General features: G+C 43.1%; 2 protein-coding genes across 6 annotated transcripts; one reads left to right on the top strand and one right to left on the bottom strand.

The window, feature by feature from the left end:
- Nucleotides 1-78: 78 nt before the first annotated feature.
- On the top strand, nucleotides 79-11,946 carry OARD1 (O-acyl-ADP-ribose deacylase 1). Of its 5 annotated transcripts, none has more exons than XM_075910131.1 (6): nucleotides 79-213; nucleotides 1,229-1,297; nucleotides 1,823-1,967; nucleotides 8,168-8,226; nucleotides 9,278-9,390; nucleotides 11,278-11,946. In XM_075910131.1, the coding sequence occupies exons 2-6, from the start codon at nucleotides 1,262-1,264 to the stop codon at nucleotides 11,378-11,380; spliced, it is 456 nt and encodes a 151-aa protein (XP_075766246.1). In that variant the 5' UTR covers nucleotides 79-213; nucleotides 1,229-1,261; the 3' UTR covers nucleotides 11,381-11,946. The 5 variants fall into 5 exon arrangements, with proteins under 5 accessions (XP_075766246.1, XP_075766249.1, XP_075766245.1 ...); XM_075910130.1 differs by lacking the exon at nucleotides 79-213 and adding an exon at nucleotides 221-325; XM_075910132.1 differs by lacking the exon at nucleotides 79-213 and adding an exon at nucleotides 254-375.
- A 2,017-nt stretch (nucleotides 11,947-13,963) lies between these two features.
- On the bottom strand, nucleotides 13,964-24,048 carry APOBEC2 (apolipoprotein B mRNA editing enzyme catalytic subunit 2). Its single transcript, XM_006119340.4, has 4 exons — nucleotides 23,823-24,048; nucleotides 23,566-23,729; nucleotides 15,126-15,670; nucleotides 13,964-14,176 (listed from the first exon to the last, which is right to left on the bottom strand). Exons 2-3 carry the CDS (start codon nucleotides 23,694-23,696, stop codon nucleotides 15,133-15,135), a joined length of 669 nt encoding a protein of 222 aa, XP_006119402.1. The 5' UTR covers nucleotides 23,697-23,729; nucleotides 23,823-24,048; the 3' UTR covers nucleotides 13,964-14,176; nucleotides 15,126-15,132.
- Nucleotides 24,049-25,108: the final 1,060 nt, after the last annotated feature.

The following is a 25,108-nucleotide window of genomic DNA, read 5'->3' on the forward strand; positions in this document are numbered from 1 at the left end:
GACCTGGCTGAAGGTGCACGCATGCGCCAGGAAAACACGCTCCCGCTAGCCCAGGCCGGCAGTCATGCGCACGCGCTGACAGTACCCCCCCCCCCCCGTCTAGTCCTTCTGCGCATGAGCAAATTGACAGCTGCGCCTTGGCGGGCTCTCTCTGCCGCGGAATGTTCTGGGCTGTTACCATAGAGAGGGCGCTCCGCCACTCAGCCTAGATAGGTGAATGGGTGGCGGGGTCCATCTTTGCTGTCCCACGAGACTGTACCAACGGGTTTATGGGACGGGGGGGGGGGAGAGCTGTTTAGGAGCTGGGTTGACCCACGTGCCGTTGGTGGGTTGCGTGGGGCTCGGAGCCCGGGCGGGAGCGCCTCGCGCTCTGGGGTGAGGGAGCGGGCTTGTCCGTTGGGGGGACTGGCGTGGGTCGTGCTGCGTGGCCTCGAGGGTCCCCCGCCATATTCCCTCCCGGGGGGGGGGGCAGTCGGGGGGTCGGCCGCGTGGGCTCCCCCCCCACTGTTTCCACTTCGAGGTGTGTGGGGGGGCGAGTCACGCGGGTTTCTCCCACGCTCCCTCCCGCAGGGGTAGCTGTGGGGGGCAGTCAGTGCCCCTCCCCCCCTTCCGCAGGGGTAGCTGGGGGGGGCAGTCAGTGCCCCTCCCCCCTTCCGCAGGGGTAGCTGGGGGGGCAGTCAGTGCCCCTCCCCCCCTTCCGCAGGGGTAGCTGGGGGGGGCAGTCAGTGCCCCTCCCCCCTTCCGCAGGGGTAGCTGGGGGGCAGTCAGTGCCCCTCCCCCCTTCCGCAGGGGTAGCTGTGGGGGGGGGCAGTCAGTGCCCTTCCCCAGGGCTCTAGCAGGCTCCTGTGGTTTCTGCCTGCCCTGGGGTGGGCCTGCCTCATAGAGTCCTAGGGCTGGAAGGGACCTCAGCAGGTCATCAAGTCCAGCCCCTGCCCAAGGCAGGACCAATCCCTGCGGGGCAGGATATCTGTCCTGCGCCACCTGCCCACAAGGCAGGGTCCCTGCACCTGGAGCCTGCTTCCTGCAGCCTTTTTTTTTTTTTTGGGGGGGGGGGGGGGGGGAGAGGTTGTCTTGTTTGTTATGCTCCTGCCTTGTGGCACATCTCCCCAGGGCAGGGTCCCGTCTCAGAATCCTGGTCTCCCATACGTGGTCCAGCCTAGCTCTTTGTGCTAATTACTGCTAACCCAAAGCTTACTAATCATGCTGCTTTTCTTTAACCTTCTTGCAGCAGAAGAAATCCTGGACATAGCTTCACATTACCATGGCCACTACCCCCTCCAGGGATCAGGCAGGCAGAGTATGTAGAAAATTAACTGTTTAGTGCAGTTTCCTGCTATTAAATACTGCTGTTTTTATCGTAACTGAAGGAGTGACATTTTCTTCCTGTCCTCCTAATAAAAGTTTTCCAACTGGTACATGCTGTAGTGTTGCAATGTAAGAATACTAGATTCCAGGGCATGGCTTTTTTGGGGGGAAGTGGCAATCTGACATTTAGGAAATTTGCACTAGTTTAACTATATAGATATGAGTAAATTGTTGCAGACTGTAGATGTGCTACAAAAAGGTAGCAATAAGATCTTACAATTGACAGGGTTGTTGTTTTTGGTTATTGTTTGTTTGCTGTTAGAAATACTGTAGGTTGTTATTTCCACTCCAGCTCATCTCCTCATCTCACAGCAACTAATAATACTATATATTTTTTAAAAGCTTTAGAGGGGTAGCCAGTGTACAGTGTGCCTTGGTTAATGCCATTTTTTTCGTATGTGATTGTGCATGTTGAAGGTGGTCCACATGCATCCAGCTCCTATTTCTTCTTTTTCAGATCAGGTACATAAAGGGGGACCTTTTTACATGCCCCAAAACGGACTCTTTGGCTCACTGCATCAGTGAGGACTGTCGCATGGGCGCAGGGATAGCTGTCCTATTTAAGAAAAAGTTTGGTGGCATACAGGACCTATTGGATCAGCGTGAGTTTTGTATTTGGGGAGGGTAGGCTAATACAGCTCATGGGCAAATCCCAACCTCTTTAACTGTATTCTCTGTTTCAGGTATTATCATTCACAGTAGTATCTAGGCATTGATTCTAGGCCTGGGAATACTGGATCTTTATAAACATGCAGTGAACTATTTGAGGGCAGGGATGTAATCCACTTTTGCACTTGTATAGTACCTAACACAGCAAGGCCTTGACTCTTACCATGGTTTCTGGGGGCTACCATAGTATATAAATAACTCAACTTTTATGCTCCCTCATTTGTTTACATTTACGATTGTGTGACTGTAGCACAAGTAGAATGTTTTGTACTTAATATCTAGTTGGAGGAAACAGAGACAGTGCAGAGGAATAGAGAAGCAAACTACCTGTATATGTTGGTATTTAAATTTGTCCAGACTAAGCTTTGAAATTTCCATTTTTACTGGGGTACAGGCCACAGCTCACTGATGTGAATAAATTCGTACTCCTGCAGCCATGGTTTAGGAGCAGTGTTCTCTCTAACATTTTCCATTTTGGGGTGGGTTGAATTTTCTTTTTGTGTGTGTTGAAATTTCTTATGAGCAAGACCAGTATTGAGATTGTGTGGATGTTACCACCAGTACAAACAAAAAAACCTAGATATAAATATATATTTTAAACAGTTCATAGGTATGGAAGAAGAAAATATATTAAAACAAGGGACAGTTACTAAGGAGCAATGCTTAAGGTGTTTATTCAATATGAAATCAAATAAAAAGAAAATGAACACTACCCTTGGAGTACATGTATTATCCTTTTTAACACCCCAAGCTAGTAAATACATCAAAATGGAGCAAAAAGACTGAAAACAGCTATATAAATACATCAGACATGGCCATTAAGTGAGAGCATAAAAAATATGCACTGGAGCCCCAATTTAAGAACCTACTCCCATAGGCCACTAAATCTTCAGAATTTCCACTAAAGCTGCTCGTAAAAAATGAAGCATCTGCCAAAACTCTAGCATGCCACAGACCGTTGCAGTTCACAAAGGTGTCCCTCTTGCATGCATATTATCGGCACATAGCTCAGCTTTAAGATTCTAAACAAATCTGAGACAACTAGATAAAGTTGTGCTCTCCTTGCAAATATTAATATTTACTGACACTGGAAAGAAGAGTAAGAGGCATTCACTCAGGTTTATAGTTTCTCTAGGGCATGTTTAGGATCCATGCCGTGCAACTGAAACAGACACCTGAAAAAAACATAAAAGTTCTCTTGGTTTGAAACTTTCACATTGTGTGTAACTAATTCAAAGAGAAGAAGGCCCAGATCACATTAACACATGGCTTCTGGCTTTGTAGACAGATCCATGTTTCAAAGAGCTTATAAATCTTTATCCTACAAAACATGTACCATCACACCTAGTGCTTGCTACTTCTGATTACCCTATTGATTCATAAGAGCCAGAACTCTACCAAATAGCAAAGACCTGGTCTTAATACCAATACCTCTATTCAAGCAAATTCTAAAAATGGAAATCACTTGTCTGGAATACAACTCCAACTGAAAGGTAAAACAAATAAACAGGAATCATGGTAAAGTTCTTCTAGTTTTAACAATTTACTGTGTATGTATTAGAAACACAGGATTTTTTTAAAAATTAAGATCAGAATTTTCACATATCTACAACACTCCAAAAATGTTCTGTTAAGGTAAGAAAGAAAAAGATTATTTTAAGCCATTAACACCCATGTAAACTTTGTTTGAAATGTAATCATACAAGTGTCATGAGCGCCAGTATTCACAAAAGAATCCTTATCTACAAAAGCAGCTTAAATGCTTTACAATAGAAAAACACCAATACAAGTGGAGTCAGATCCTGCATTAAGATCTTGCTACTTTCTCAACTCTATTTCTCTGCTCTGGATCTGTCCCCCTCCAAACTAAATTTTAGCCCAGGCTTTCTAACATCTCTGGGCAGATGGCTACCTGTTAAACTCAACATGGCCAAAAACAATGGCCATGGTCTTTCCCTCCTGATTCTAGGTGAAAAATATTTAGATCTAAAATTGCAGAGGATTCACTGTTTTGTGTTTGCTCTATAAGTCTAACTGTGGAAAATAGGGTGCTACATTCTTTCCCTCTTATCCTGTTTTTCCTGGCATATTTCAGATCGTGTAATTGTCACCAATCAGTTGGTAATTAATACCAACCACTCCTTGTTCCAGTTTCAACAGAAAAGAAGAACTTGGACTAAGATCCCTCTGATGCATTGAGACAATGAGAGTTTTTCCCACCAGCACTCCATCTCCCATGTAGCCACATGCCTCCATTCTCCAGGATACTGGCATAACCCACTTGAAATTTTGGCACCTCCCTCCCTATGCAGCCTGCTTCCCATCCCATTCCAAGAGAGAATCCTGTCTCTCTCTCTCCTGCATGGGCAGTGGTGCTGAGACTGAGAGATTCTGACTCTTGCTGAAGTCAGAATGTCCCAAAACTCCCCACCTCACTGCACAGATGCCAGCACCCACCAACTCCCTCTTGCTCCCATCTATCCCCATCCAATCTATTCCCCCAGCCTCAGTCCAGCCTGGGACTGGAAGGGAGTCCTGCCTCTTGGAGTTGCAGGCACCAGCAGTGGCCCAGCTGGGAGTCAGAAAATACACCACTAACTCAGTCCCCACCAACACCAGTACCCAGCCCGTTATTTCCCCCACCTATCCCATATAGCCACAGTCCAGCTGGAATATAGGGATGACCCACACTCCCCTCCAGCCACTTAGTCCCTCCCTCCTGATGTCTCCTCCTTATGGGCTGGGAGAAGTCGCCTTCTCAGTTTAGAGCTCCTGCAGCTAAGGGAGAAGTGCCCTTCCCCCAGCCAGGCAGCCTCCTACATGGTCAGCCCCTGGGCTGGGCTCATTAAGCAGCTGCACTACCGCACAGCTTTCAGGGAACCTTATTTATCAGTAGTCAGTTAATTGCAAGATCAGGTTAGCCTGACATCAACACATTTGAAAAAGCAATGTGAGGGCAATGGCAATAAAAAAAGATAACAGAGAGTTTGTTCACACTATGGTGCTGCAGCTGCACTGCTACAGAGCTGCAACTGGAGCACCGAACATTGATAATTCCTATAGCACAGAAAGATGAATTTCCGTCACTTTACCTAATCTTCCTCTCCAGGAGGTCAAAGGAAGATGCTGGGTGTTAGGTCAACCTAATTATGGTGCTCAGAGGTGTATGTTTTTCATGCCACTGAATGACATAACTACTCAATCTAATTTTACAGTGTAGACCAGGCTTTAGAGTCTTTCCACATTAAGCCATGTGTAGAGCCCTGCATGGATACAAATTTCTGTCTGCATATAGAAACCAGTATCCTCTGAACCACTGGGCCAAAGGAGAAGAACGTGGTGCAGTCACTCCCAAGAGCCAGTGCCTTGTGCGCCAACTCCTCCCAGCTGGGCAACTGTATTGCATTCAACCAATGATCCCCAAAGGGCTGCACAACCCTCAGTAGGAGACACAACTCATAGAATCATAGAACCATAGAGCTGGAAGAGACCTCAGAAGGTCATCAAGTCCAGCCCCCTGCTCTAGGCTGGACCAATCCTAACTAAATCAACCCAGCCAGGGCATTGTCAAGCCGAGACTTAAACACCTCTAGGGATGGAGACTCCACTACTTCCCTAGGTAACCCATTCCAGTGCTTCACCACCCTCCTAGTGAAATAGTTTTTCCTAATATCCAACCTGGACCCCTCCCACCACAACATGAGACCATTGCTCTTTGTTCTGCCATCCGTCACTGCTGAGAACAGCCTTTCTCCTTCCTCTTTGGAACCTCCCATCAGGAAGTTGAAGGCTGCTGTCAAATCCTCCCTCACTCTTCACTTTTGCAGACCAAACAGACCCAACTCCCTCAGCCTCTCCTCATAGGTTATAATCTCCAGGCCCCTAATCATTTTGATTGCCCTCCACTGGACCTTCTCCAATGCATCCACATCCTTTTTGTAGTGGGGAGGAGCCAGAACTGGACACAGTACTCCACATGTGGCCGCACCAGAGCCGAATAAAGGGGAATAATGACATCTCTGGATCTGCTGGCAATGCTTCTCTTAATGCAGCCTAATATGCCATTAGCCTTCTTGGCTACAAGGGCACACTGTTGACTCATATCCAGCTTCTTATCCACTGTAACTCCCAGGTGCTTTTCTGCAGAACTACTACTTATCTGATTGGTCCCCAGCCTGTAACAATGCTTGGGATTCTTCCATACCAAGTGCAGGTCTCTGCACTTGTCCTTGTTGAACCTCATCAGATTTCTTGTGGCCCAATCCTCCAGTTTGTCTAAGTCACTCTGGACCCTATCTCTGCCCTCAAGCATATCTACCTCTCCCCTTAGCTTAGTGTCATCTGCAAACGTGCTGAGGGTGCAATCCATACCCTCATCCAGGTCATTAATAAAGATATTGACCAAAACTGGTTCTAGAACTGAACCTTGGGGCACTCCGCTAGAAACCGACCGCCATCCTGACATCGAGCTGTTCATCACTACTCCCTGGGCCCAGCCTTCTAGCCATCTTTCTATCCCTCTTACCGTCCATTTATCCACTCCACATTCCCTTAACTTGCTGGCAAGAATATTGTGGGAGACCGTATCAAAAGCCTTGCTAAAGTCAAGGTATATCACATCCACTGACTTTCCCATGTCCACAGAGCCACTTACCTCATCATAGAAGCTAATCAGATTGGTCAGGCACAACTTGCCCTTTGTGAATCCGTGCTGACTATTCCTGATCACTTTCCTCTCTTCCAAGTGCCTCAAAATGGATTCCTTAAGGATCCCTTCCATGATTTTTCCAGGAACCAAGGTAAGACTGACCGGTCTATAGTTCCCTGGATCATCCTTCTTCACTTTTTTGAAGATGGGCACTACATTTGCCTTTTTCCAATCATCTGGGATCTCTCCTAATCTCCATGACTTTTCAGAGATAATAGCCAAAGACTCCTCAATGACATTTGCCAACTCCCTCAGTACCGTCAGATGCATTAAGTCCGGACCCATGGATTTGTGTACGTTTAGCTTTTCTAAATAGTTCCTAACCTGTTCTTTACCCACCAACGGCTGTCCGTCTTCATCCCACTTTACGTCACTTAGCACATTAGTCCAGGAGCAGACCTTGTCCGTGAATACAGAGGCAACTGCATGGAATGGTTTGGCGTGGCACAGCCACATAGTTGGGAGGAGCTGCCTATGTGGGACGCTGGTTCCTTGGAGCAGCAGGACGCTGGTTCCTTGGAGCCATGGCATGTTGTTTTGGCTGATATGATTATCGAAAGTAGAGCCTTGTGGTTCAGTGGATACCGATTTCTATCTGCGGATAGAAATTTGTATCTGCACAAGACTCTAACCATATGGATGTACTCTTAGCTGTGCACTTTGGGACACAGATGTCATCTGACATGATGGGCAGGAGCTAAATATGTTACAGGAGGTGGTGAGGACACTGAACTTAAATAGGGTATGATAAAATCCAAGGCCTCAGTTGGGTGAACATTCACACATGCTTAACTTTAAAGCATGTATTGACTGTACTCATGCACAAAGTTAAGTGTGCATATGTGATTGCACGGTTGGGCACAGGTGCCAATTGTGCTTTTAGGATTTACTGATCACTTACTTTTATTTTTTTTCCCAAAGCCAAGCAACAGCTAGTATAAAGCTTATTTATGTACAAAATTTAGAGAGGTTTTTCTTTTGATAAGAGATCCTAGCAGATTGAAATCTAGTCCGATTAAAAAATGAAGGATTTTTTTTAAAATTGGCTTCAGCCTTATGTCTCCTCCTGGGTCATGTTAATATTTATGATTTTGCAATTAGTTTGCCATGTTTTTCCTCTCCCCAGCTGCTTTATAAAAGATCTATAGTACAATAGGATAAACTGACTGATTAACCTGGAAAAGTGGTGCAAATGACTATACACAAAGTTCTGTTCCACAGAGTGAACAAGCTGAAAAATAAACACTTCTGTCTCTGATCTTTTCATTGTTTTTAAAAATAATTTTGTTTTAAAAAATTCTTCATAATATCTGTGAATTAATTTCTCATCTATTCAGCAGGAGTTCGGAGAATCAGCAGTGAATTGTAACATTATAACAATTGTAACAAAATTAATGTCAATATTCTATTTCACTTCTATTTTAGAGAAGAAGTCTGGGGAGGTGGCCGTTTTGAAAAGAGATGACAGATACATATACTACCTGGTAAGAGAGGGATGTAAGCTAGGTGTTTGTCATAATAGACCTCCTCTTCATTTGCATTGATTGGAAGAGAGGATTTTCTCTAGATACTGAATAAACATCTCAACCTTTTCAATAAAGATATAGATTATGAGGACAGACCAAAATAAATTATTCTTTCAGAATTAAATTCAAGATAGCTTCCTACTAACAAGTAATTTATATGTATTTATATAGAACATTTTATCCATGTACGTTACAGTCTGTTGTTTAGTGCTCATTATGTCTAGCACTTAGTTTTGCTGTTTAGTGGACATACTTCCTAGGGTTGTTGACCTGGTTGTCTTCATTATTTGCTTTAAAATATGCAAACATATAAATATACATGCATTTTGAGACTTTCCTTAGTTATCTGAGCTGACTGCTAAAATTTACTTTTTAAATCCTGGGATGATTTCATCACCTTCTAAGACACAGATTCCCCTTGACTCATATCCTGATGGTGTCATGAAAACTGGACCCCTGGTTGTTATACTTTGAGCTGAAAAAGCCTCTCTGGAATGCTCCAGTAAGAAGTGTCTGCATTTCTACTTCCTGCTTCAAAAGCGGTGGTTATGCTTTAAACACTTCCTTTGAATCAGGAGCTACTTGTTTTCTTTCAACAATTTCTGTTAAAGTATCATTATTCAAAATATAGATTATCTATGTAAAAGACATGTAAACATAACCCCAGTATTTAATAATGAGCGATAGTATTTTATCTTTCAACAGGATTTTTTTTAAGGAAAACTGTTTTTTTCCCTCCAAACCTAATTATTGACATTTAGAAATGCAGTATTTAGTATCCTGACTTCTTGTGTCGTGTGGCACAGAATTGCAGCTAAATGTTTAGATAAATGCTAATGGTTGTCCATTTTATTTTGAAATAACTGGTTGACTCAAGTCACCATATGCCAAAGGGTAGCTGGTCAATAAATTTGTGGCCTGGATTTTGGTAGAGTGAAGGTATTTTTTATTAGAAAATAACATGTTCCCTTGTTGCTAATGTACTGTTGATCGTTTAATTTGTACTCAGATTACAAAGAAGAAATTTTCCCACAAACCAACATATGATAATATGCAGAAGAGTTTAGAAGCCATGAAAATGCATTGTTTGAAGAACGGGGTTACTGACATTTCCATGCCTAGGTAAGAAAATTGGATATTAGAAAGTAAACATTTCATTGTCCGTTGGGCAGAATGGACAATTTAGGAAGTGACCATTTACTGTATAATAAAGGTTCAGATGCCATTCTTAATATTTTTATATTCTTTGGGTTGTGCAACTGAAAACTGATCACAAACAAAAGGGAGTTCCGTGGTCAGCAGAACCTCATTATTTCCATATTTTTAATTTCATACATTAATTTCAGATGCATTTCATTAGTGCTGTGTCAATTGTAGCTCGAACAGTGCTTGAGACTGCTAAAATATCACAAGTTGCAACATAATGGGAGCTGGATTACCACATGTCATTCAACAACATAATACTGAGAGCCTGTATATGTCTGTCTACAACCCCACTCCCATTATTAATTTAAAACAAATCTGGAACTGAACTAGGATGGAGAGAGAGAGGATCTTATTTTTAATTAGGGCCCAGTTCTGCTGTACATTATACACTCATTTAAATACTACATTGTTTGTAAAGGCTAGAGGGCAACATGTTGAGATTCCAGGCTCTCTCAAGGGAATCTGAAATTCTGCCCCTTTTTTACTGCTGCAGTATGTGAAGACTGCTGGAGATCATTGTGCCTTTGGAAAAGTATATGCTGTATTTACATTCTTTAGGTGCATACAGATAGAATGGAGAATGTGAAGTTGTAGTGTTCTGAAGGCAGAGCATTCTAGAGCCTAGTGAAGTACTGAATTCTTTTGAATTACTTAGTAAGTCTAGACCTCCAAATGAATTGTCACTACATGTTTGTTCTTGTGACTTACTCAGATCACCAGTAGTTGTGAGGGATGTGAAAGGTTAACCATTAAACCACTGAGGGCTGGAGTAGCTTCCTACCTGCCACAGGAAGGGCTGCTTCAGCCCTATGGGGACACCTCATGGACAGGGACTGCTCTAGCCATCTGGAGCAGCCTCTGTCCACAGCAGGTCTGGGGTCCCATCCCAGTTGAGCTGGAGCAGCCCCCCCTCCCATCCCTCCTTTAATTGGTTAACCAGTTAAACACTACATTAAACTGTTTTACCAGTTAAATGTGATTTTACATCCCTAGTAGTTGGTTTCATATCTTACATCTAATCATTTTAGCATCAAATTTGCTTATTTTTCACATCAGTCATGTGAGATCTTGTTTTCAAAGGGATCTTGAAATCTCAGTTGCATAGACAAAGTTCTAGGCAGTAATTTATTCTGTTGAAACTTTATTCAGCGTTTAAAGATAATGCAGCTCTCAGGAGCTATTGTGGGTTATTATTGTTTTGTTCAACGTACTATGTTGTAAGTTGGCAGTCCCACAGAGAAATGCATGATATGGGTCATCGGATACCTTCCCAACCCATCTGAGACAAGTGTTTTTTCTCCCTTCACTTGAGGCAATGAGTTGTAATTGAAGCAATTTCACCTTCCCATTCTTCTCAGCTTTTTAAAACAACAAGAGACCATTGCATCATAGCCTGACCTCCTGTATAACGCAGGTCAAAAAATGTTACCCAGTCATTCCTCTATTGTGACTAGTAACAGACTTGACTCAAGCATGTCTTCCAGAAAAGCATCCAGTCTTGACTGGAAGTCATGAAGAGATGGAAATCTACCACTTCCCCTGGAAGTTCTTTCCATTGAATGTTCACTATCTTTGGTTTGTTTGTTTTTAAAACAGCTTATTTCTAATTCAAACTTGTGTGGTTTTAACTTCCATTGGTTCTTGCTATGCCTTTAAAAATATCCAGTATTTTTCCTTTGAGAAGGTACTTGCACTTTCTAATCCACTTGTTTCTCATTCTTTTTGTGCACTTGTTTGTGGGCTTTATACTGTACTCAGTCAGAAACAGCTCATCATAGCCACTTTGGTGTCTTTATTTTCCAGGATCGGATGTGGACTTGACCGTCTGGAATGGGATAAGGTTTCAGCAATACTTGAGGAAGTGTTTGAGGACACGGACATTAAGCTCACAGTTTATACTCTCTGAACAGAGAGGCTTTACAGAGATGATTGTGTATTTCCCATGCTATTGATTCAAATGTTGTGGGAATTGATTTAGAGAAAAAGCTGTTCATGAAGTAGAGCCCATCTCTTCCTGTTTGGGAATAAGTCTTGGTTTTTCCCAATGTCAGGCAGTTACTTCTAGAGAATGGCTGGTTTTGTACATATTGATCAGAATTCCAGAAGAGAAGTATCTGTAAGCCTGCCAGGTTATATTTATCCCTCAGGGATCCTCTCCTGTGAGTCACATGGCCAACCACCAGATGTCACTGTTCCTCCACCCTACCGAATGCCCTTTTGCCTGTAAAGTCATCTTTTCTTAGGATGTTAGTGCATTTGTGTGGAAATTTGAGCTAGTTTGACACTTTACAAAATATTCCATATCTTTGAAATTAAGAGTTATATGTATCTGTTTAGTGTGTTTCAAAATAATGAAGAAAATTATTGCAGAGGTCTGCTGTTTAATTTAAAGCAGTATAGTGCTCAGATCAGAAGTGCAGATTTCCTCTGTTCTTTGAGTTATTAAAAATAAAATGTCTTTTCAAAACGTGAGATTTCATGCTTTTATCAAGACTGTATCAAGCATCATGCTGTCCAGTTTCAAATGTGTACCTTTTAACTCTTGTTATTGAACTAGAGTGCAAACCACTATATCAACCCCACTCTTGTTCACATTTCTGTCTGCCTTCTATAGTAAGGATAAACTTCTCAAGGGAACATACATGTGTGGAGCGAAGGTTCATTTTGCCCCATGTAATTGGTACAAATGTCAGCATTGAAGAGAGATCACATATGAATAGGCTACTGTGAAATGAAAAGGGTTACTATTAAATGCATGAGTTGGTTTTCCTCTTTACTTTTTATCTAGTCTATTTATAGACTGCTAGTCATTGAGAGGGCTACGTGCCATTCTTTTTCTACTTCTGCCATTGCTAAACAGCAATGAACAAATAATAAATAGCATATTGAATCCAGCAGACCCCCAAAATGTAGTCTGTTACTTGGTGGTGGTCAGTAAACTTCAGCTGGAGCATTTTTTCACCACATACTTAAAGTAAGATACCAGGTCTCTTTCTGCAGCATTTGGTTCAAATATAATAATGTTACTGATTTTAGAACCTTTAAGCTGAATTGCTCTGCCATATATACCTTTAGTAGTTGTAGTATGCTTTACTTCCAATCCCATCACAGTGACTAATCTGATTTACTTTTAGGATGCCCATTACTATAGTAACTAAATACCAAAGTATAGGAATTCAAGCATAAAGTAGAATCCTTAATAAAGATAATCTTTTTGTTCATGGTAATATATGGAAACCCTTCTCTATTGAGAAGCTATTAACAGAATGTTTTGTGTGGGATCTTTTGCATACTTGATGAAGCTCTGCAAATCCCTTTTTCTAATCTTTAAAGGCCTCAGGTTGTTATATTGTTCCTTTTCAGTCAAAAATTATCACATCTTTACAGATTATGAATTACTCTTTAATTTGCCAGAGGGGTTGGCACTGGGTGATTCTGTCTTTCTGCTCTCATGTGTGTATCTGTAACACCTTAAAAATGCAAAGCCTGTATCTGATCACCATTTTGTCCCTTGTGAAGTTGTTTTTGGTGTATAACTGCTATAGCCAAACATGGGAATTTCTTAAAGGATTGAGTTCAGCACATAGAAATTTGGAATATCGAATCTGTAAACAAGCATAAATATATACCAAAAATATGTGCTGGATTTAGGTTTTGTATCTTGTTTATATTTGTTTTCTAAGTCTGGTAACAAACACAAATAGTAAAATCAGCACACCTATTTTTGTCTGCTTTCCACACTGATGGTTTCTTACTGCTATTTGCATCCTTTCTGTTGAAGGCTAAGACTAGGGTATGGTGCCAGTGGAACAGTCAGATGTAAAACTTTTGGCCATACCTTGTCTTTTTCATCTCTTACATTCCTGTGGTCTGCTGTTCCTTTCGATTTTGCTTGGTGCTGTTGGGACAAAAACTATGGTGAGTCAGAAATTAAGCTGGAAGTGTGAACCCCCTCTGATTGAACATCTTGGCTGACCAGCCTCCCTATGATCTTTCCACCTGTTCCATGTAGGCATTGTCACAGGACCAGATTTTTCCATCTGTTCCATTCACTCTCTTGCTAGCTCTTGAAATTATTTTGTATGTGGGAATTCCCCCTTCCTATAGCATTGTACTTTCTCAAGTGTGAAACATTACATGGGTGGGTTGTAAGTTCTTCTCCACTATATTAAATGCCCATGTTTGGAAAATGTTTATGTGAAAGGGGGGGGAAATCACAGTAGCTGAGAGTTTCTGCAATGGCTACTGATTTAACTCCTTTGCCCTTCCAGTTTTTATAGCATGAGCATTTCTGTTTACCAACTTGGTTTTTGTCTTTAAAAAAAAGGTCCTTAGCATTTATAGGTCATACATTTGCTCAATAGCTATTCTGACTTTGCTGCTTTTGCTCTAATTTTCAGCCATGATCTAAGGGGGTGAGTTTTAATGCTAATGCTGCCCTAGTAAGCCCACTATATTCATGTCATTAAGCAGAGCACATGGCTTTCTCTTGTCCTGCTAACAAAGACAGTGCAAGTTTATTTTAAAAATAAAAAACAAAACGCCTAACTGCTACATTGTAAATGTAGTCTTAGTCCATCAGGGCCATGTTTGCTAAAGGCTTGTGTCTCAAAGCAGCTCTGGAAAACTGAAGGCATGTCCTAGATGTCCAAGTCTCATATTTCGTCTCTCCACTGGATGAGGGATCTCTTGCAAGCTGGCCCTGTAGAGATAAGAGAAAGATGTTGCCAGCTTCCAGTGTGTCAGGGCTTGTTGCTAAAAAAAATTAGTTATGGACTCTTCAATCTTTGTATATTGCCCTCCTTGGATATTTTTCTATGGGACTAGAACCACTACTGCCTCCTCTTCCCAGTTTACTCATCTAGAAACATCACCCACCTAGAAACGGAGCATTCTTGCTATATCCAATGACCCTCCCCTCTATTTACTAATGAAAAGTGATTGGAGAGGAGGGGTTGAATTCCTGAAGGTACTGACAAGTCACTGCAAGGAAAACAGCTCAGTTTGTCTCTACATCAGGGCTACTCAACTTTGGAAGCCCCAGGGACCACAGTGATGCTCCCAGTAGATGCCGAGAGCTGCAACCTAAGTGTGGTTGCATATACATGCAAATATATATATGCAAACAGCTTCATTGACACTGACAGGCATGAATATTGAGACTAAGGCAAAACTACCCAACACTTGGGTCCCATTTAAGTCAGTTCTGCTGATATTAATAAAATGCAATATTTACCTGATTTCCATTCATATGACAGTCCAGGAATTTAACTACTAAAACGCATATCAACAGAAGACCATTATATTGACTACTTTTTTGTTTTGGCTCCCACCTGCGGGCTGCATGTTGAGCCCCATGTAAATCCAAACCGCACCGCAGGCCACAAAGAAATGGCCGTGGGCTGCATGTTGAGTAGCCCTTCTCTACAGCGGGGAAGATCTCACTAGTGGATTGCTAGTTGCAGTGGGCAAGGTGAAGTTCATGATACTCTCGTATTGTCAGATCTAGGCAGAGCTGGAGTCACAGATGGCAATGTCAGTACCCTTAAAAGCCTCTCTTTCTGACTTAAGACATACGAAAACAGAGATGAGTCTGCCCCACCCTCCATTAAAGCAAGAAGGTAAATGAGCAGTCTGAAATCTTCACTCACATGTGCCTCAGTGCAGAACCTCAGCTAACTTCTCTTCATAATACAGAAAGTTCTCCTGAATGTCCTCCCAGGGCTCGAAGGCCTTTGCCTCTCCTTCTTCCTGCTCCACAAAGTTCTGCCAGATATACTCAAAGTCTTGAGGCTTCATAATCTTCAGTTTACATCCAGCTGTCTTCAGTTTCTTGAGAGCAGCCTGCATTTCCGGCTCCTCCCACATGAAGAGACGGCTGACCAGGATGGTGAGGCGCAGGTTCTTGTTCTTCTGCAGTATCTGAGCTATCTGGTCCGCGCAGGGCACGCAGGGACTGGAGGAGACATACCAGGTGACATTGTAGCGAAGGCTGGGCTCGCATGTGGGCAAGATGTTGTTGAAGAAAGCACCTTCGGCATGGGCTGCTACATGCTCATCCTCCAGGTAACCCCGAAAGCTCCCAGACTCTTTGCCTTGGGTTTCCACAATGTAACACAGGAAGGTCTTATTCCTGCCTGAGCTGTATTCCACATTCCTAAACTGGAATTTGAAAAAGAAGGCAGGGAAGCGCTCCCTGTGGAAAGGGAGAGAGCAAGAGAAATTCCAAAGTATTATAAAATATCCTACAGTAACATAGTCTTTAAACAGCAACTCTCGACCAAAGATCTTTGCAAGTATTAGTCAAGCCTCACCCTCTCTGCCACCCTGAAAGGGTGAGGAAACCAAGTCAAAGAATTTGCATGACTTGCCCAAGGTTTTCCCAACCAATCAGTGGCAGAAATGGAATGAAGAATTGGAGGACTGGACAGGAACTCAGAAGTCCTAGGTTCAGTTCTGCAGCTGTGCCGCAGACTTCTGGTGTGATGTTGGGCAACTTGCTTATTCTACCCTGTGCCTTAGTTGTGCAGCTGCCAACTAGGGATTGATTATACCTACTACCCCAAATGGGTGCTGTGAGGATGAAAAATTAATTAATTGTTACAAGATACTCAGATAATCTAGTCATCAAATACTTCTAGTGATCAAGATACTCAGATAATCTAGCCATATAAATACATAGATAAATGGGTCAGAATAGAATCTTGGAGTTTAGGTGCCCAGTCCTGAACTGTTTTCTTCTAGTTTTTTGGGGGTATGTTTGATACATCCATCCTGGGAATCTCGTTATATTCATTATTGGAGTATCTCACATTCAGCACAAGGAGTAGGTAAACCAAAAGAAGAAAGGGCCAAAAAGATCAAGGGATTGTATAGATCTAGACTAAGGAAGTTTGCATCGATGCAGTTTTACCAGTTCAGACATCTAGTGTACTTACACTGTCCAACTGCATGCTCTGATTTGCCCTGGTGCTCTGTGTCTGCTTTACACTAACACAATTTGTTGCAAATTTCCCTAATCTAAGCAATACTTCATCCTAAGAAGATTTACAGGTATCTCAGTAAGGCCTAACCTCCTTCCTTAAGTGAATGGCAAAACTCCCACTGACTTCATTAGTAGCAGCATCAGACCATAACTTAGTCCATGCGAAGGAGGCATGATGGTATGTGAACATCCTTCTCTCTTATTCCTTGAGTTTAAGAAATTTACATTTGTTTGATAATAGTGAACTTCATGACTTCACCTCTGAGATAATTAATGACTCCTTTTAAAATTGAAAAGGTTCAACCCGTCCTCCTCCTCCTCTTGTTTCAAAGGCAGGTTTGCAAAGCCACAACAAATTATTTTACAAGAAATAAACATTATATTATTTTAAAATGTAACCGGTATAATAGTTTCCTGCAAAGTCATCCGTGATATAAGTCTGCTGACTTCAATGGAGTTACACAAATTCACCCCTGCTGTATCTTTTATTGAGTCATTTAATCTGCTAGAACCGGATCCAAAGTCAATGCAAAGACTCCTATTGATTTCAGAGTTCTTTAAATCAGGACCTCCAATCAGACCTTACTTCCATGGAATTCTCTTACCTATTATGAACTAGGCTGACCGGGATTACCTGTGATGTTAAACCAGATGTATATTCCTAGCCATGTGGACTATATAGTAGATCACTTTCTTTCCAGTAAAGAAACCTGTAAACAAAGCTAAAGAGACTGTCCAAGATTGTTCATGTCTGGCTAAGATATTGGAAATCCATGCTCATCATGGGTACCGAGAGTAGTAATATATGAAAAGGAATCTACTTACACCCACCTCTGTCAGAGCAGAATGGATATTCCAGGACAAGTGTGTAATCTAAATATCTGGAGTTAGTGGACCTAACTCCTGGTCAGAGGACTTGCAGAAGTCAGTGAGTGATTTAGCAGGAATAAAGAAAGTAATGTATACCCTGGGTTGCATGTACTTTGGACCCTGGCCAGGACGTGGTCTGACCTTTCAGCATTTCAGATACTTACAATAATAAATAAGTATGATACTTTGAATTTCTATAGCACCATTCATCTGAAGAGGCTACAGAACTTAACAAATAATACATCTCCGAAGTAGCTAAATAAAGGGATCTAATGGGTAAAGAAGTGGCTGGTTCGCAGGGTATTGGTTCTAGTTCTTGCCTTGACACTAAGTTACTGTGTGGCAGTGAACAAGTTATTAATTTTCTCTAGGCATCCGTTTCCCCAGTTGTAAAGTGAGGATGATCCTATGTATCCATTTTTGAATGAAAGATGGTGTATAAATGTTATGCCCATTTTACAGATGTGGAAAGAGAAGGGCTCTTGCTTCAAGATCACACAAAATATCAGTGGCCAAACCCACCAATAGAAACCAGGAGTGGTAGTCTCTGGTTACATGGGGCCTACACAAAAGTCGTGCTCCGGGAACAATTTTAGGGTAGGGGTGCTCAGATGTAGCCACCTTCACCTTATTCCATCCATACCCCTCACCACCTCAGGCTAGGACCACAGCTGAAGGGGAGGGCTATGGCACTCTGGTCACAGGGCCAAGGATCAGAACCCCAAGTGTGAGCGGAGCTCTAGCGGCTGGGACCGCATGGGCAATAGCAAAGCCCCTGGGGCTGACAGCCGATACCCCCTGACACTAACAGCCAGGACCTCAGGTGACAACAGGGCCTGCGGACTGGCTGCAGGGACCCCAATGTGGGTTGCAAAATCTTGGAGCATCTCCTGCACCCCGACTTCCCACACTTATGCACAAAGTCAATGTTTCATGCTCCCTTCATTGGTTCTGCAGCAGCCATTCAGTAATAAACAGAACTGCATTGGGGTTCATTGATGACAATGGTGCAAGAACTCTATAGTAGACCCATACTGCTCTGACATGACTGGAGCCTATGACAATCCAGGTGCAGGGGAAGATTTTGCTACTGCACGTCTGTGCTATAGCGATTCTCGTCATCCCCCCACCCCCGAAGAATGTAGTGTAAATTAATGCATCAGCTTGTATTCCTTGAAGTTTACGCAGCTGAGCTGAATCTGGCTGTAACATTGTGAAAAGGGTTTTAGTGTTCTTACGTGTTGGGTTGCCACCCCCACTTGCAAAGTACAGACTTCTTGGAGCTACAGATAGCAGCATCAAACACTTGGCCAGGATCATAAAATGTCCCTAATCCAAGGCCGACAACTGAAATGCTTAAACTGTACACAGTGTAATTGAGCACACACATTGGGGCATTTGGAGTTGTAAATTCTCTCATTAGCCGGATAACTGGCTGTCTGCTGAAATTTTATAAATAACTAGAAAATCCAAACTGGGATCACACCCAAAAGAAACAGATTCCGATCTGCAGTCCCAGGACTTCCAAACACAGTATCTTAATATGAGCACTTTTTAAGCATTAGGGTAAATTTGCTGGATTTTTCAATTTTGTCTTGAAAGTCCTCTATGCTCTACCTGTTTTCTCCCTTTGCTTTTCTACTTCTCACCCTTAGTAGCCCAGCACATCAATAATAATCCCAGATAGACTTATCTTCTGCTGGAGCTCATCAGACAGCAAAAGGTAGATCTTTGGGTGCAGTCCTCACATAGCTCAGTGATTAGTAAGGTCTAAATACCTACATACTGGTATGTATAGATAGATTAACTCAAAACATTTCCTCTTTAAAGAGTATTAGCAGGCTCATTCAATGGAGTTAAAAGGTCCTGTCCATCCTGACAGCTAATGGGTAGAGTTTAATACTGAAAATGAAAAACTGCTAGCACCAGTGTCGTGCATACCGTTATCATGAAACTGGTTCTAACACTGTGCCTAAACAATCCCTGCCTATAGCTCTCTACCCCAGCAATGGGCAACCTAGGCTAGTGAGTGGGCTGCACGAATGGCCCTCCTTCATCTCAGCGGGCCACTAGATTGTTATAACCAAGTTGGTCTCCTAGGATAGAGTAGTTTTGCTCACTGCGCTTGCGCACCTAGAATTTGCAGGGGGTGCGGATTGAACCGTTGCAGCACTTTGATTGGATGCAGAGGGAGTGCCCGGCTCTGACAGCCAATGCCGTGTGCAATCAGCACGTACTTCACATGCCCTTGCTTTCCGTGTGTGTCACATTAGCAATATTGGCAGGAAAAAAAACTATGCAGATGGAAACAAGTTCGCCGTGCATGGGCAACAGTAAACAAAATGTCTTGGGGGGCAAACACAAGAACCCCAATAGGCTGCATTCAGCCCATGGGCCGCAGGTTGCCCTCTACTGCTCTCCCCTGATCTGTGGCAGCCCCTAGTAATTGGTGCTCTGCCTCCATCACAACTTGGGAGAGCGTGTTCTGGTCAAGTCCTGGGAGCTTTTTATGCAATTCTACCAATGCACCTCAGTCCTGATCAGTTGCATCCCTGCTATTTCAACCCTGAACGCTCCCCCAGCTCTTCCAATGCATGTCACTTCTGTTCTGCTGCATCCTCTGCTCTTCTGGATCTTGGTTCCTCACATGCAGATCAATCTCATCACTGCCAGCTATTGTCACATTTCCTGCTGCAGCCTGATAGGCCTGTTAAATACTGCAGCAGCCCCATCATTTAGTCAAGTATCTACAAAGGTGGACAGCAAGTTCCTTTTGCAACTGAGCAATATCCAGATTCTAGCTTTTCAGGGGTGAGAGGCGAAGCTAGAGGACATGGCCTCATTCATTTGTATTTCTATCTAGGTAAGCTCTGAGCTGACAGAAAGCAAGGGTGAAAGCTTCCTAGTTCAGATGCATTCAGACAGGTCAGTAATGACCCAAAGCAATCACCAAGCATGGTATCTGTAACCAAGTCCAATAGCCTTTATGAAATGGGTTTTATGATTTAGCTCAGTTCCTATTGGAGGCTCCACATCATTAAAGCCACCATAACAGCAGGTGCCAATTGTCCTGTTTGTTGTCAGTCTCTGTACAGAGGCCAAGGATTGAAAGAAGTCTGGTGATCTCAGCCTGAGAGAGAGTCTCCAAAACAGAGATGAGATCTGCTAGGGAAGGTGTTTCTTGGGGAAGCTTTCACCACTCTTGTCCAGAGTTTACCTGTCCTATAGACAGAGGATAGTTCCCAAGTAGAGCAATCTAGTACTTCCCCCTGGGCCTCTGGAACAGCCATGCAACTTCACTGAAATAAAAAAGTATTGTTGAGGCAAGAGAGCTGGATTGGCCCTTGCCTTGTGCCTTATGCAGTAAGTTCACGAGTACAATCAGAATGGTAGCACTGTCCACTCACTCATTACACCTGGCATGCATTTTGCACAGGTGAAAATAATGACACTGGCTAGGATTTTCAGAGACACTTAGCATTAGCCCAGCCCTGCTCTCATTAAAGAAAATCCTACCAAGGGCAAGAAAGTGAAGAATGGAGTCTAGAGCATGGTCCACTATTTTTAAACCATCAAAAATGACAGAAGACTTTACAAATCAGTTGTGAGTACAGAAAACAAAATTATTCTCAAGTGAAATCCAGAGAGAAAAACAAGTATTAGAATTTAATGAAGGAGCAATTTACTGTAATTATTTATATCAAAACATCTATTATAGTCAGCATAGTAGCAAAGCAAATTGGCATCTTGTTACTCAACATGTTTGCTCGCTGTGGCTGTGTCTACATTGGCAAGATTCTTGCCACCATTGGCAAAATCTTGCCACCTGTCTACACTGGCTGTGAGTACTTGTGCAAGAACACTGATGTTCTAACGTAGGAAATCAGTGCTTCTTGCGCAAATACTTTGACGCCCCTGCTCAGGGATAAGCCCTCTTGTGCAACTGTTCTTGTGAAAGAGGCCAGTGTAGCCAGGCAACGTTAATTTCTTGTGCAAGAAAGCCCGATGGCTAAAATGGCCATCGGAACTTTTTTGTGCAAGAGAGCATCTACACTGGCACGGATGCTTTTGCGCAAAAGCACATTTCTTGTGCAAAGGCACATGCCAGTGTAGACGCTCTCTTGCGCAAATACTTTAACGCAAAAACTCTTGCGTTAAAAGTATTTGTGCAAAATCATGCCAGTGTAGATGTAGCCTGTGTGTTTTTGAATCACATTGGCTGATTTTTTTTTTTTTTTGGACAAAAAGTTCACTTTAGCCCAGGGGAGGTAGCACAACTAGAGGAGAAAGACCTGTCTTATGCATCATCATAATCAGAATTGCCAGCTAAAATTCTGATTGTAGAATCTTTCTTATTGGTGATGTTGTAACAGCTGGATATTCAGTTCCTGGATTTAAGTTTCTGTTAAAGGCTGCTGGAAAGAATCATGTTTTGATTTATTAATTGGGTCCATGGGCTTGGCAAACTTGGGAGTGAATAAATACAGGGCTAGATCATAACATTTTTATAATGTCATATTTCTAGTTAAGCCACACTTTATGTATGCTCAGATCGAACAGACACAGACATATTAGAAATGCTGAGTATGGCAGATTGGATTTTCCTAGCTGCACTTTTCCGCTCATGTATGATTAATATATAATCATGCATCTATTAATTCATCATCATTCCATGCTTGTATTAGCCGTATGATTTATTGTATTGAGCTCTTATAACGATCCACTTCCAGGCTGTGCTTTGCAGAAAGGCTCAACACTCACAACTGGAGCCAGATTTTCCAGAGAGCTCATCGCCCAGTCAGATTCCTAAATAAGTGTCCAGATTTCTAAAACACCTCTGTGTCCAACGTGCTGAGCTGTTTGGAAAATCTGGTCCCAATGGGAATCGCTGAGTCAGTGCTTAATTTATGTCATGGCTGAGCCCCACACTGGTAGGCCTTGGCAGTTCATAGCCCTGGCACCTTGAAGCTGGTGGCATCAGTTATGAATGTAAAACACTTTCCTGAGCCCCGGCACCTCTTTCGTTAGAAATTCAGCACTGTGCTGAGCACTTTGAAAGCTGGCTAAGGATTTGATGCCTAAATGTAAGCTGTCGCTTTTGAATGGGTAATAGGTACTCAGCCCTAGAAAATCTGACCCCGAGCTCATTTGAAAATCTAACCCACAGTATCCATAGTGCAGACACAACACCGCTGGGGGTATTTTTCAGGGCTGATTGTAGGGTCCCATTATTGAAGGAGCAATAGGTGTTCTGGGGTCCTGAATGTTGCTATTTAAAAACAAACAGCCTTCCAGGAGACCAGTGGCTAATTAGACCCAGTGGAAAATCTTGAATTTTAAGCATTTAACCTGTAAAATGTGGCTACCATGTCACTATTTTGCTGCGATTTATAATCTGTACAAGGGATGAAAATCTCTCTCATCTGGTGCTGCTCAACTGCTTAACACTGGAGAGCTTTGTACATATTTTGGCCTTTCTGACAATAATTGGGAGTCTTTTGAAGATTGTTTACAGGGCAGGGGAGTATGTTAGGTAAGCTTTCACCACTGTTGTCCAGAGTTACCCTCTCCTGTGGATAGTAATGGACAGAGAATAGTCCCCAAGAAGGATAATCCAGTACTTCTCACTGGGCCTCTGTAGCAGCCCTGCAAGTCCACTGAAGCAAATCATCTCCTTTGCATGCCCCTCTCAACCCACCCCATTCGTGCAGGGGCTGGTATTTTTCCTAACCCAGCAACAGAGAGACTTGTAAGCAAGACCCCTTCAAGAAAACAGTATTTCAATATGGCCAAGTTCTTCCACTCTCACACTAAGCCGTGCCTTTCTGGACTAGTCATCCCACTGAAACCAGTAAGACTACTTCCCTATTAAGGCACTTGTCAGTATCAGCAAGCTAGGGTTGGTAGAATCAGGCCCATCAATTACAACATAAATGAAGCTAAAGACAAGCTGATTTGAATTTATTGTATACAAAGGCAGTGAAACACTCTGCCCAGTGACAGGTCCAGCCGTAGGAAGAATTGCAGCCTGCACAACATGGAGAAAGTTTCAATGATCCTTTTGCAGACTAGCACTGGCCCCAGATTTCCTTCTTATTTAACCAACATTAAACCTTCAAGCAGAGACCTCCCCCTGGACAGACTGCGTGAGAAGCCAAGTGGAAATGACACACCCTGGCTTTCACTCACTTGCTGCCTCTTTAAATCTAAATTCAGCACCCTGATCTCTCTCTTACCCTTCCACGATTTCAAACGGTGGCAGTTTCTCCAGCTCTTGCTTCTTCTTCTCCTCCTCAGCCTCCTCTGCATTTTCAGGCTGCTCCTCGCCATTCTGGGTGTTGTCGGGCGTCTCCTCTTTTTCAGCCATCCTCTCGGGTGCTGGGGCACTGGGTTAAGACCACTAGGAAAGAGAGGAAGCAGACTTTTGAGACCTGCGCAGGCAGCAAAGACAGGAGAGAGAGAGAGGGGAAACAGGGAGCTGGGAGTTCCAGACCTAGGCACAGTTGTTGGGAGCTAAATATGGAACGACGCTGCAGTGACAGTGACTGGACGGGGTGGCAGAATGATCTGACAACGCTCAGATATCATCACCCTCCTCACTTTTGCGAAGGCCTTTTATTAATCTCTCACTCCCCTTTTGCATTTAAAATAAAGTGACGAATTCACAGTGGGCGGGGTAGGGCATGGACGGCGAACCCAGGTTCTCCATCGGCAGGACTGGCCTCTTCCCTTCCTGCTCTCATTTGCCAGCATTCTGTCAACCTGCCTTCACAGAGGCAGGCTTCTGGAGAGGACAGGAAAGAGCTGCGGGAGTCCCGGATTTGTTTTATTTAGATATCACCATGGATAATGGATGGGGTGGAGCCAGGCTTCATTGAGGCCCCCTGCCGACATTACAGCTAGAACCCTCACAAGAGCCTGAAAACTGCACCCACTGTAAACCAGGCTTCTGGGAGGAGGGGATCCAACAGGGACGTAATCCTTGTCCTATTAAAACCAATGGCACAATCCTCACTGATGTCAGTATTTCACCCCGGGTATATTAAAGTCAGCCAGGAACAGTTACACAGAGGGGGAATATGTGGGCTGTGGGGCTGTGCTAATTTAGACCAACTCAGGACCCAGTCCTTCTCCCCACATTTCTCTCTCCAAAGGCTGTATGCTAGTTAGGGCAGGGAGCAGTCCTTCTTGGATGCGTGGAAAGGGCACTGCAGAAAAAGAATGCATAATCATTAAAAGACTCCGGCTTCTCAGCTTTTCCTTGGTTTGTTTACACCAGTGTTTCTCAACCTTTTTTTTTATAAAGCACCCCTTTTTCAAAATAGGAAGATTATAACTACTCCCAGTACCTACAGTTTTCAGACATTTTTTTTCTACCATTGCAACACATTTGTTTAAACAACTTAATCGTAGCCAGGCAGGCGATACAATTTTTGGGTGTAAAAAGTACAAAAATAAGAAAGTGCTGTAAAACTTAAAACAAAAATTCAGTTTTCTCCACATTTCAGTTGTGTTGACGTATCCCCCATACTTCTCTCGAGTACCTCTAAGGGTACTTGTATCACTGGTTGAGTAACACTGGTTTACACCATCTTTGTGGTCGCCATGGTCGCAGACACTGGATCAGTCATTGCATCAGGTAGAAGACAGTCTGAAGCCTGGAAGTGGGAGCCTATGTTGAAGCTGAGGATCAGGTTGAAGTGTCCATGTGGGGCATGGAGGTTGTACCATAATAGGATCAGGAGTAAGCAGCAGTGAGATTGGGAAGCAGGGTGTAGC

The sequence above is a fragment of the Pelodiscus sinensis genome, chromosome 27 (genome assembly GCF_049634645.1).
Source record: "Pelodiscus sinensis isolate JC-2024 chromosome 27, ASM4963464v1, whole genome shotgun sequence".
Classification (NCBI taxonomy): Eukaryota; Metazoa; Chordata; order Testudines; family Trionychidae; genus Pelodiscus; species Pelodiscus sinensis.